This window comes from Dipodomys merriami, unplaced genomic scaffold (assembly GCF_024711535.1).
Source record: "Dipodomys merriami isolate MVZ:Mamm:240054 unplaced genomic scaffold, mDipMer1.0.p SCAF_6, whole genome shotgun sequence".
In the NCBI taxonomy this organism is placed as follows: Eukaryota; Metazoa; Chordata; class Mammalia; order Rodentia; family Heteromyidae; genus Dipodomys; species Dipodomys merriami.
In genome coordinates, this window is record NW_027206179.1 from 24,077,503 (window position 1) to 24,090,924 (window position 13,422).

General features: G+C 38.1%; 1 protein-coding gene across 5 annotated transcripts in view; it reads right to left on the bottom strand.

Annotated features, from left to right (window-relative positions):
* Gpr180 (G protein-coupled receptor 180) overlaps positions 1–11,273 on the bottom strand; it is a 30,651-nt gene extending 19,378 nt beyond the window's left edge. For 3 of the 5 annotated variants that reach the window (XM_070002737.1, XM_070002736.1, XM_070002735.1), the window contains exons 1-3: positions 11,087–11,273; positions 7,695–7,853; positions 3,139–3,339 (exon numbers count right to left, since the gene is read on the bottom strand). In XM_070002737.1, coding sequence (XP_069858838.1) covers positions 3,139–3,339; positions 7,695–7,853; positions 11,087–11,231 — 505 coding nt within the window. In that variant the 5' untranslated portion in view covers positions 11,232–11,273. Of the gene's footprint in view, positions 1–3,138; positions 3,340–7,694; positions 7,854–10,560; positions 10,627–11,086 lie in introns of those variants that run through there. The other 2 variants (XM_070002738.1, XM_070002739.1) reach the window with 2 other exon arrangements.
* Positions 11,274–13,422: the final 2,149 nt, after the last annotated feature.

Consider the following 13,422-nt stretch of genomic DNA (forward strand, 5'->3'; position numbering starts at 1 on the left):
GGAATTTAAGGGAGCTAGCCCAAAGACAAAGTCAGTTAGAGGACAGTAAAGCAGAGAGATGCTGACTAATTCTCTCCGGAGAAGTGCTGAATTAAGATACTTTGCACTAGAGTTTTCCTTTACTAGAAATCCAAAACATTCCAACATGTTACCAGTGCTAAATGGAAGGCACAACCTGCTTTTGTTTAGAAAAGGAACAAAAACAGAGAAAACAGAAAAGCATAAACATATTTGCTGGAATCTTAAAAACAATGTAATGCAGATATGGCAGCGGATTTGAATATTTTTAAAAAGCAATCTCATTTTGTTTTACTTTAAAGCATTGTGTTCCTATTTAGAACTTTATCAAGTGGCATCAAACTTGCCTTAGTTTGCTAGTCTAGTCGATATAAAATAATTAATTAAAAAATATAAAATTCTAACATTTGCCTAAATGTAGAACATTAATAGCAGATATTTACAGCAGGCTACTGTAATTTCAACAGATACATGATAATAGTCAATTCTTGGTAAAAAGCATAGTAAATCAATTTTCCTTATTCAGAGCAGATAATCAGCATCTTTCTAAAATGAATTGGAGATTATTCCCTGGAAACAAATCCCATACCTGAAGTTATCCACTAGGAAGATTCCCTGTGTACTTTAAAACCAATATATCACCAAAACAATGTGAAAAATAGATTGTTAGATCAGTGGTTCTGCATATTAGAAACTACTTCAGAGCTCTCAATGTCTGGCTTCTACTCCAAAACATATCTGGGTCTCTGGTGGTAAACATCCGTGTTGTTTCAAAAAAAGAAAATTCTAGAAATATATGCAGTGATGGGCTGAGAACTACCAATTTAGGCTTCCATAGCTCATAAGCATTTTAATCAATAAAATGTCATGATGTGAAGAATTATGTCAGTCAAGAAACAAGGTTGGATCCTTTGGGGGGAGTTCTAGCATTTTTTATTGTGTTTATTCTTTTTTTAAATTTTAAATTGTTACTGTAAAGGTGATATACAGAGCTTCTGGCATTTTAAAATAATACTTTGTAAATAAGTTCTGCACAGAACCTTGTGCTTAATCAACCTATTATAGTGAGGTTTTTGCAATTTATTTAAACATTGTCAGTGATGGGACTAATGTAACTCTTCCCATTTTTTAAATAAGAAAGACAGCTTTTAGATTATCAGAGTAAGCATCAAGTCAAAATCAGTGACAAAGTCAGGCAAGAATCGAATCAGAATGGTTAGTGAGAATCCTACAGAAAGCCAGTCATAACTCAGGATGTTAAGGAAAAGAATAGAGGATAGAGGATACGGGTGAGATTCAGGACAGGTAGGATGAGTATGACTGGCATTGAGTAGCCCAAGCCATCAGAAATGCCATCACTTTATGGTGTGGGGTTAAAGTTGATAAAATTAGGAGTGAGGAAGAGCCCAGAAGTGAGAGCCTGGATTAAGAAAAAAGACAAAGACTACTGGATGATCCATAAGAGCCTTGTGAATCCACACAATAAATAAAACAATCACTTGAGGGAAGGTCCGTGCCCTGGAAGGCTGAAGGGGAAGGGGCTAGTAGATGTGGAGTTTGCATAGCCAATGATGGAAGCAGACACTGCCTGCTAAGTCCTTACCAGTCGTAAAAGTGGGTCGTGAAAAAATGAAGTCTTATAGTTAAAAGATACCTTATGAATAATTAGTTCAACCAGGCATCCAGTGCTACCAGTAGACCTGAGTTTCCCTAATGTCACTCCAAAATAGGGAACATGAATAAATGTCAACATCTTTTTTTCTTTTTATTTGCTGGTCCTGGGGCTTGAACTTAGGGTCTAGGTGCTATCCCTTAGCCACTTTGTGCTCAAGACTAGCTTTTTACCACTTGAGCCACAGCACTACTTTCTGCCTTTGCTGAGTAGTTTACTGGTGTTTAGTCTCATGGACTTTCTTGTCTGGGATGGCTTCGAACTGGGATCCTCAGATCTCAGCTTCCTGAGTAGCTAGAATTACAAGTGTGAGCTAGGCATCAACATCTTTTATAAAGACAAAAACAAACTGCAGGATTAAATTCACTTCCACTAATAATCTACAGTGAGCCAAGGTATTATTCATGAAATGTAAAATTGAAGTTTACCCACTTTCAAAATAGTTTTTAAGTGGTTTACCTTATGCCATTTCCTTCACAGAATGAACTTCAAAACTATTTTCAAATATTCAGCACCTCTGTCACTCTAAGCTATTTGTGGCTTACTGACTCTTACATAGGATCTTTGACTTGTTTTTCTAGCTGTATCAAACTTGACCTAAAGAACGGGTTTAGTCTGATGTGGCCCACTCTTGTCCTACCTTCTATCTTTCCCTTTTTTTGGCCAATAAAATCCAAGGGCACTTCCTGTAGGTAAACCTTTTAAATGGGCAATAAACTCACAAAGAAGTCAACTCCAAATACTTTTCTTTGCAGATGCTATACAAAGATCCTTACTCAATCATTAACTGGCAAATCTGTTAAACTTCATAACAAATAAATCATGACAGCAAAAAGTCATTTCTGTTGGAGTTAAGAATCTCACTTTGCTAGGACTGGATATAGTCACCTAAAATTTTGATTAAAAGTCTTATAGGAGGGAATATGCATTCAAGTTATGCCTAAGCAAGCACCAATAAAGGCAATCTCTAAATCTATTCAAACAACCTAGTGACACCCTCTAAAATAGTTGTTTCTAATCTGACTTAATCACTAAATTAATAATTAAGATTGCTCAATTTATTAGCATTTAGCATTTTTGTTTATAAAACTGAGGCTAGAATATCAAAAAACAAAAAATCTAGATTGTACAGAAAAAAACTAAAAATAATGTAATTCTCTACCAAATACACAACTTGCAACTTGTTTTATTTTCTGCATTTTAATACAATTGAAGTTATACAAAATTTAATGTTCTGCTTTTTTAACTTAATAGCTACCATTCTTAGATAGGTTGATTTTAATTTCTAATATTGTAAAAACACAACATGAAGTTTCTCTCTTTCTCTCTCTTTCTTTTTAATTTGTGGTACCTGAGGATAGAACTCAATGCCTTCTACATGTTAGGCAAGCACCCTACCATGGAGCTACATTCCCAATCCCAGGATATATTTCAACACAAATTCTTACCAGATTCTCTAGCACTAAAATGATCAAAAGGATTTCCTTCAGCATCTGGATTTAGTAACATCATTTCAAACGGGATATCATCTTCCTGAGAATTCTCCTCCTCATCTTTGCAGGTATACTTGTCTGCATAAAACACATGCCAGGTTTGTGGATATGGAATCTGGGACACTGTCAGATTATGTTCAGTCTGGTTCACTGTCACTTTAAAGAGAAAGAAAACAGCACCTTTCAAAGCAAAGCCTTTGGATGTGTTCATTGTTTCAGTCATTTAATTGATTGGAGTTAGAGTCCCTCTCCGTCTTTTGCCTCAGAAACTCAAACCCTGTGTAGTATTGGAACAAGGCAAGGAAAATGCCAACCAGATTAAAATAATGCATTTTTGACCAAATAAATCCACTATTAAAAATAACATGAAAAAATATACACAATACAAAACTCACCATCTAATAATTTTTAGGAGAAAAATTTTCCAAGAACAGTTTGTGGCATGAAACAGACTCACAATGCTGTACAACAATCACAATATTTTCCAACATTACTTGAGCTAACTAAATGAGCTAACTAAATTTAGAAAAACATTATGTCAAAAAATATTCATTTTTTTAGATTGGTCATTCTTTAAAAAGGTACTAAGAGTAGGAACACAAATGTAACAGGAATCTAAAAAATATACAGAACACAGAATAAAGAATAAAAAATAAAGCAGGACACAGAAAGGGAAAATCTTATGATCTTATAGGTCTGTATTTGAATCCTGGCTTTCTTCCTGTCCTGACTTCAGTTCTGACCTATGTGACTTTGCCCAGGTTACACAAGAAATAACACCCATTTTCTTCACTCATAAAAGAAAAAACCTATGGCAAATATGAGCCATCTAGCATGGTATTTGTCAATGACAGACCTGCTAAATAAATTCTCCTTTCCCTTTTTTAAAACAAAGTAGCTATATTGCCAAGTGATTCTCAATCCAAAAAATCCAATTGAGGGCATTTGAGAATCTGTGGGAACTGTTTTGCTGTTATATAACTATAATAATAAGTGTGGGGGGATTCTTAAGGTAATTAAAAATTTTCATATGGAATAGAGTTTAGAAGATGTTATAAAATTATCAATTTTTGCAGGTGTAATAATAATATGATGGTAATAAATATATTTGTCCTTACTTTTTGACAATGCATCCTAAGAATAAAGGAGCAAATTATAGTATCTATAACTTATTTTCATATGGTTCTATTAAAAACAAATGTAACAAAGTATTAATGATTACTGAATCTACCAGAAGAAATACAGATGCTGATTGTACTATACTTTCAACTGTTTTGTATGTGGAACATTTTTCCTAATAGAAAGTTGGGGAAAGATGACATATCTTTATGAATCATTATGAATGAGATATAACTCCCTATTGTTCTAATTTTGAGGACTTGACTATAAATTGTGAATTTCATTCATCATTAGTTTATTGAGCAAGGATTTTATTAATAATACCATAGCACTGATTTTTTGGCTATTGTAACAGAACTCATTTTGCTATTAAATAGCTCATTTAAGCTACTTTTTAAAACTATACAGTCTCTGAAAAAATATAGTTAAGACCTTGTTTCTTTAAGTATTTGAAGACTTCTAATAAGAGTTTAATATATACAATTAATAAAGGGCTCAGAAATAAGACTGTTTAACTGTGAGACTTGCAATTACATAATCCTGACCTCATTAAAAAAGCTCTTTTATGTTGCTATTTTATCATTCACACTTACTCTCTTAGATAAGACAATACAAAAATTCATCATTATATCTTCATCAATATAGTTTTTGACATTTCATTTTAAATTATATGGATTTACATCAAAAAGAAGCAAAAACATGCTTCATAAAATGATACTAGCCTTTAGCTTCTGTCTCGCTGTGTTTTTTTCAGCAAGTCTGGGAAAGGAACCTCTTGACAAAACTGTATGTTATTGTTTTAGAGACAAAAGACTACAAGAGAACATGCAATATTCTATGGTGGTGTAATTAGTGCCTCAAATATTAACATGAATTACAGGAAGTAGCACTGAATGCATAATTACCCAATTATAAGAGAGAATGCACTGAAAATCAAAATATACAGAAAAACAATACATTTTAGTGGTTTTTAAAATATGCACAAGATAACATCAAAAGATTATATGTAAGATTACATTTAGCTCCTATAATCTTACAATAAATTACTGTCAACTTCATTTAGATTAAGTTTTTGACCAAAATATGTACAACATCATTTTCAGTGCAGAGTTTTTAAACTGTCTGTCTGCTTGCTTTAAAACAGACAACATAGTTTGCAGCTTAAAACAAATATTTTCCAAGCAGGGTGGTACACACCTATAATCTTGACTGGGAGTATAGATCAGGTGGGTAGAGCATTAGACCACTTTGCCTAACATGAACAAGGCTCTGAGTTCAATACCCAGCACCACAAAAAAAGGAAAAAAGAAAAAGAAAATAATTCGGATATGTTATAACACTAGACAACAAAGAAATAACCTCTTAAACACTAATTTGGAAGAGTCCAGTGGTAATCAACACTGTAAGATATTTCAAATATCATCTTTCATAGTGCAGAGCAGCAGTACTGTTGTGCAGAGAAGCTGGGTACACTTAATGATTTCACTACCAAAGGGGAAAGGCTGTTAGTTCTTAAAAGTCATATTGGTAACCAGGAAGAATACTTGCTATAAAAATTATTTGTAAGTATGTGGTACTAGCATATACTGTTTCGTTTCAATATACCTAGGCTTCTAAATAACAAAATACTATAAATATTAGAACATATACAAGTTTAAGACAGTAGGTTTTCTTAAGAAATAGATTTGTTACTGGAAAAAGAATTGATGAATATATATATATATATATATATATATATACACACACACACACACACACACACACATATATATATATATATATATAATAGGTACTTAATTTATTATTTCAGGTCTTCAAGTTTAACAAAACCATCTTTATTCCTCAAAAGTTCCTGTTTCCTGATTATCTTCCGTTTCATAATTTTAAACAATGCCCCTGCACTGAAAGAACAGGGAAGAAAGGAAAATTTAAAAAATAAAATAAAAAAAAGATGGAAGCCTTGGGTTCAGTCCTCAGTACCTCAAAAAGAAAAAGAGGAAATGGGAAATGGGAGTGTTTTACTTTATTAGGCTAAAAGAAGAGCCCATCATAATCTTACATGCAGATGAGTGTGAATAACAGGAGAGAGAAGAAAGGGAGTAGTTCCTATTTTTTGAGTCTGAATAACAGGGGTGAGAAGGGGGGTAGTTTGTTTTTTTGTTGTTTTTTTCTCAAGGATGCACCAAACACAAGTCTCATAATCAATTTGCTTCTAGGAATAAAATGAGCAGACTAGGGCTGGGAAGGTGGCTCAGTGGTAGAGCGCTTGCCTTGCATGCCTGAGGTGCTGGGTCTGATTCCTCAACACCACATAAGCAAAAAGAAAAAGCTGGAAGTGGCGCTGTGGCTCAAGTGGTAGAGCGCTAGCCTTGAGCTGAAGAGCTGAGGGACAGCGCCCAGGCCCAGAATTCAGGCCCCACGACCGGACCCCCCCCCCCCCCGCAAAAAAAATGAGCAGACTGGCACACATACTTCATTTCTACATTTTGAAAGCTCTGAAATCACTCAAAGTGGCTAACACCTGAAACATGATTAAAAAAATGGATGCAAGTGAGGACTCAAGACATTAGCTTAGGATAAAGATGAGCCTCTCTGGAAGCAAACCCTGAGGTTTACAAATGATGTGGTGTTGGTACATTGCAAAGTGACATTTTTTTGGTCCCCCAACAGACTTCTTGTATTATATGAAACCAATGATATGTTGCAAAAACAGTATGTCTTGAGCAACATATATGTGACTAATTAAATACCTATTTAGTATTTAGCCCAGTGCTAAAGTGATATGCATCCAACAAATGCTATTATTTACTCAGTGACCTAAAACCAAGGAAAAAAATGTGTGTTATATTAGCATGAACAATGTAAACTATAGAGACTAAATGAAGGAAAGTATTCCTTTATAAATTATCTGGATGTTTAATTTTTTTGAATGATAAAGCAGGAAAAGATTCAGTCTTTTGAACAAGGAAAAGATTAGCTTGTTTAAAATTCAGCCCCAAACACATTAGCCAGCTGAGTGCTGGTGGCTCATGCCTGTAATCCTAGCTATTCAGGAAGCTGAGACCTGAGGATAACCATTCAAAGCCAGTCTAGGCATGAAAGTTCATGAGACTTTATCTCCAATTAACCACCAGAAAACTGGAAGGGGGGGGGCTATGGCTCAAAGTGATAGAGGGCTAACCTTGAGCACAAAAGCTCAGGGATAGCACTCAAGCCCTGAGGTCAAGCCTTATGATGGACTAAAACAAAAAAAACAAAACGTATTAGCCAAAGTATTAACACACTGTGAGGTATAGGGTACTGAAACAGTTTAGTATCTATGTACATATTATACTGTCCAATATTAAGGGGAAAAAGTCATATCCAACAATCAAAGAAGGGGTTATACTCACTTGTCAACTGAGCTTTGGTTAACTTTTCACTACAACCATAGCCAGGACTGCTTTCCTGCAGCTTTAGCCATTCTTGTGCTTGGAACAGGTAGAGTTTAGCTTCTTTTGCAACAGCTACTGCTATGTTGTTGATTCGGACACACAGAAGAGCATGGTCACCTTGACATTAAAACAGAAATTACCAAGTGTGGTCTAACAGTGAACTGAGGTGACAAAACAATTAAACAACTCTACTAATTAAAATGGGTATTTAAAATCCAGTATAAATCTCAACAAGGTAAATCACGATTGAAAAAATATCACTTTGAGATTATCATGTAGTCATAATACTCAATGTACATACATGAAAATGAAGCTAAGCACCTTGAGGGAGGGGATAGATGGGGTTGGGAGAGATGAGGAAAATGATAAAAAGGATGACACTGATCAAGAGTCATTGTACTCACAACTGTTGAATTGAAACCTTGTCATACAACTACATAAAGGATAATTTTTTTATTTTTTACTTATTTTTTGTCGGTCATGGGGCTTGAACTCTGGGCCTGGACACTTTCCCTCAGCTCTTCAGCTTAAGATGAGCGATCTACTGCTTGAGCCACAGCACCATGTCCGGTTTCCTTGGAGATAAGAGTCTCACGGACTTTCTTACCCGGGCTGGCTTTGAACCAAGATACTAGATCTCAGCCTCCTGAATAGCTAGGAGTATAGGCATGAGTCACTGGCGCCCACCTAGGACAATTTTTTTTGGGGGGGGCTCTGGTCCTGGGGCATGAACTCTGGGCCTGGGCGTTGTCCCTCAGCTCTACAGCTGAAGGCTAGCGCTCTACCACTTGAGCCACAGCACCACTTCCGGCTTTTTTCTTTTTGCTTATGTGGTGCTGAGTAATCGAACCCAGGGCCTCATGCATGCAAGGCAAGCGCTCTACCCCTGAGCCACCTTCCCAGCCCCGGATAATTTTTTTTAAAAAGAAGTCATCAAGCTTAAAAAAATTAACACTTGGTGAATCTTTATAATGTAATTAATTGTATTTCACTGAATACAAAGCAACATCTGGTATATTTGGACATTCACTGTAATAGAATTTGACTTGTTTTATAATCACTGCCATATACTTTACATTTGGTCACAGTGTATAGAGATTTTTGTCCAAGCTCCTTTTTCTAACCAAAAAGTCTTCCATGATTAATCATGCTTAATTATATTTTAATGTAAAAGTAACCATAAATGATAAGAAAGTTTAAGTAAATGTGTCTGAAGTGGTACACAATTTCCACCTGGAAATAAAATTTTATATCTGTGAACTTCCAAAGAATTTTTAGAACATTAGATGACTGATCCAGAATAAGCCTGGTTGTACATAACCAACTGTAGTTAGGACCCCAAGAGGAACTTCACAAGAAGTAGTTGTCTCTAAAGGAAAGGACTCTGTATGAGAAGAGGTTAAGCAGGACACTGTTTCTCATTTTTCATTTTAAGATTCTAATTCCCTTAGATCTTTAAAAAACTTTTCTGTTACTAGCAATTTTGTTCTGATTAAATATTTTATATAAATTTAAATGTGTAATATACATAGAGAATGTGTCTTATTTCGTGTGTATGTGTAGTGTGCACACCCGAACCAGATCTGGGGCTTGTACTCAGAGCTAGGACACTATTCCTTAGCTTTTTCGCTCAAGGATGGCATTCTACCACTTAAAAAAGCTCCACTTCAAGCTTTTTGGTGCTTATTTGGAAATAAGAGTTTCACAGACTTCTTGCCCAGACTGGCTTGGAACTGTTAATCCTCAGATCTCAGCCTCCTGGGTAGCTGGGCTTACAGACACAAGCCATTGGCACCCAGCTAATTATCAAGTCTTAAAAATGGTTCTAAAACCCTCTTATACCTTAAATCACACTACTTATACTTGTTTCAGTATAAATTATGCCTAAGTATAAATGATGATAGTATAATAGTATAAAATATAATGGTAATTAAAGTTGATAATAAAATATATGAGCATATAGTTGTATACTTTATAATATATATCATATATAAAAAGGGAAAAATATACTTGGAACACCTTATCCACTATCAGGTTATCTAAATGTCTTTGATGATGGTCACTAAGAACAATACAGGTCACACACTTTCTGGATTGTGCCATTTAATTATCATAACTACCACTGTCACTAAATTCCAAGTATTGCTACAATTCAGTTGATTGAAAAACTGAAATACTGAAAATCTGACAAAAAATACCAATCGCAAAACTTTTTAAAGCATCTCTTCATTTATGCACCTTAGATTTTGAAAACTGGTTGCATTTTTTATGCAGCATTAGAACTTCAGTTTCGGATTTTGTTTTCTCCTTTAAATCAGGTTTTTCTCCCTTTATACCATCAACTCTGTAATTTTCCGGGACTTCAAATTCGCTGTCCATATCAAAACAGCTTTTCATTTCTATTTTCTTCCCCTAAGAATCTTTTCCAGGTCTATATTCTGATCTCCATAGTTGTGCCTTTTTAGTGCAATTAAGAACGATAAAAAACAAAGATCCTAACTTCATCAAGGGGAATGACAACCAGAGTGCCATGAAAAATTACCAAAATTTCTGAGGGTGCAAATGAAGCGGAAATTTAGAATGAATTGTAAAAAAAAAAAAAAAATCATTCCTTGAAAACAGAACTGATTTTTGAGGGGGGGGGGGCACCGAAGGTAACCATCAAATCCAAGTCTGATTTCAGGCAGGCCCTAAAGAATACCGGTGACAAAAGGTCCAAGGACACGCATGGCCATCGATTTAATTCTAGGTCTTCGTGGTCCAGTGGAAGTCGACCAGTGAACCAGAACCGTGGGAGCTGCTAGCAACTGTGGGTAGTAATTACCAGTAGAAGAACGTACACCGGTTCTGCTCCAAATGGATGGCACATGGAGGGGACAGGAAACCTGCGTGCCCGAACGTAAGGGAACCGGCTGGTGTCTGGAGTTGGCAGAAGGTGTCACTTTGGGGGAGGGGTGCTGGGGGGAAGGGTGCGGGGGGGGGGGGAGGGAAGGATCGGGAACCAGGCAGCCCGTACCCCGGGCTGGCGCGGGCAGGGCCTTGGGGGCGGCCCGGAGCTCCGCTTGAGCGAGGTGGCCGCCAGGCTTGCGCCTTCCGTCCGCGACGACGGGGTGGGCCACCCCACGCACCCGGGAAGCGGCGGAGGGGGGCAGGGAGCCGGCGAGGGCGGCGGCGGCACTGCCAGTCCAGGGGGTGGGGGTGGCGGGCCGGGCCGACGTGGCGGGGAGGGGCCGGGCGGCGCGAGCCCCGGCCTCCCCGGGGTGGGGTGGGGAGGAGCGGCCCTCGGGGCCGGGACTCGGGCAGGGTCCGCGAGCCTCCATCCCTCTCCCCGCACCCCCCCCCCGACCTACCGTGGAACTCGAAGTGGCCGATGCTCTGACCCTGAGCGTCCCGGGCGGCGGCGCTGCTGAAGCTGCCCCGCAGGGTTTTACTATGGCTGCCCTGCGGCCACCAGCAGCACGTGAGGGCCACTGCCAGCAGCCGCAGTCCCCCCATCGCCTCACACCCGCACCCGGCTCCCAACCGCCTGCGGGCCGTCAGCCCCACGTCGGCAACCGGGGGAGGGAGGAGGAGGGGGCGGAGCCAACGCTGGACCCTCGGAGACTGATATCCAATGAGGGGCGCTTCCTCTGCCACGAGCCAAGGATATTAACCAATCAGAGGCCGAAGAGGGTGGGACGGGCACCTCCGTGCGTCCCATCTCTCTCCTGTCTTCTGGCTAGTTCCCGCCTTTTTTAAATGGGGCAGCGGGAGGCTGTTGCTTCTGGTTACGGGATAAACCTCGGTTGCCCTGCGGCTGGCCACTGCGCAAAAGTGCAGGTGTGTGTGTGTGGGGGGGGGGTTCTTAGTTTATGGGATTCAGAAAGAAAACTCAAACTTGGACCCATGTGCTGATTTTTTCTTCCTCTACACCCAGATCACTTCAATGTGATAAGGATATTTATTTTTAATTGTCAAGGTGATATACAGAGGGGTTACAGTTACATAAGTAAGGTAATAAGTACATTTCTTTCAAACTTGTTGCTCCTCCCCTCATTTTTCTCCTACTTTCCTTTCCTCCCCCCCCACCCCCAATTGTACAGATCATTTCCAACATACTGTCTTGTGTATATAGCTGCTGCCTTGGTTCCCCCTCATCCTTTGTCTCATCAAGGATATGTTTTGAACATGACCAATGTTTAAATTAAACTTCTCTGCTTCTAAGTGATTTTTCCTGCCTAGGTTTCCTGTCTTCTTGATTCCCAAACAGATCAGACAGGTGGGAATCATACCTTTCTGGTACCCTCAGAGCTAAACAGCTCACGGACAACTATTTTGTGGTCTCGCTTCTGCTGGAAGGATACAGTGGCCACATTCTTATTCCTTCCATCACTTACTAGGCCTTGGGTACCTGACTTTCCTTTGGTCTTAATTCTCTCAACTGACTACAACCTATCTCTTCCTTAGCCACAGAAAGCTGTTAGAAGTGCAATTAGACCGCATCACTTTTCTTCAGAGATTCCCTTTAGAGATAGCCTTTAGTGCATATGGAGATAGAGATATCCCTTCAGAGATAGTCTATAGTGCATAACCAAACTCTTGACAGACTCTCAGATCTTCCAAGTGCCCATCCTTACCTGTTGTCATTTCCTGAAATACTTCAACTTCTCTTCTGGCAGGTGATTTTGCAAATACTGGCTGGAGGTATTTGAACCACTCAACTTCTCTTCTTTTTCTCAGATTCTCAATTCTGTGTTAGTTGCCCCTGGAACCAGAATTCCTTACTTCCTTGTCAAGATATTATTGTAAATCAATATTGACTTATATGCATCCTTCACCATATTGGAAGTTCCAGTTGGTCAGAGATGGAGACTGGATTGATGAAAATATGAACTTAAAAAAATCATTTCACAAATATATGCACATTTTCATTCAACAATAAGCATTTATATAAGAAAAAACAAATTCTCTCTACATACCTCCTGTCCTATAACCATCATTTTAGATTCTATGACTGACCAGGAATAGACTAGCGGCACTAATATTTGATCATTTTTTCAAATTTCACTGTTTTTTTTTCCTCCCACAAGAGCAATTCATACAGCTTACATAAGAAGTCATAGGCAAAAGTGTATAAAATAAAATTTAGAGTCGTAGCCTACTTCCTTGTATCATTGCATGTTTCTAATACTGAAAGGTAATCCTTTTTGATAGTGTAGAATAAGTCCTTTTACACAAGTCTTTATAAATACATGTGGTGTTAAACTAAATTTGGTCTGCATATGCCACTAGTGCTTTGAATTAATGCAAGGAACTGCAAGCTAGCAGTATATAAACCAAGAACAATCCAGCAGGGAATGTATTCTAGCCCATAGCCAAATTTCTGTCAATCATAGGGGGCTAATGAATTAGGCTTTGTCCATATATGGCAGATGAATGCCTGAGTCTAGATAAGATAACCAGATGAATGCCCTTCTTCTCCATACCTCCACTATGAATACTACTCGTGAAGCTCTCAACCTTCTGTTTCCCTTTTCAAGTTTTTTTTTTGCTCAAATTAGCTCTGTTTAATTTGTCTAAAGTTATTTTATAATGTTATTTGAAAACCAAAGACAGGTATAAAACCGACCCTAATGAAGAAATAAAAATAAGCCCTGAATGCTGTGAGTTCTCTCCTGTCTTTCTCACTGAAAACAGGCATTTGGGT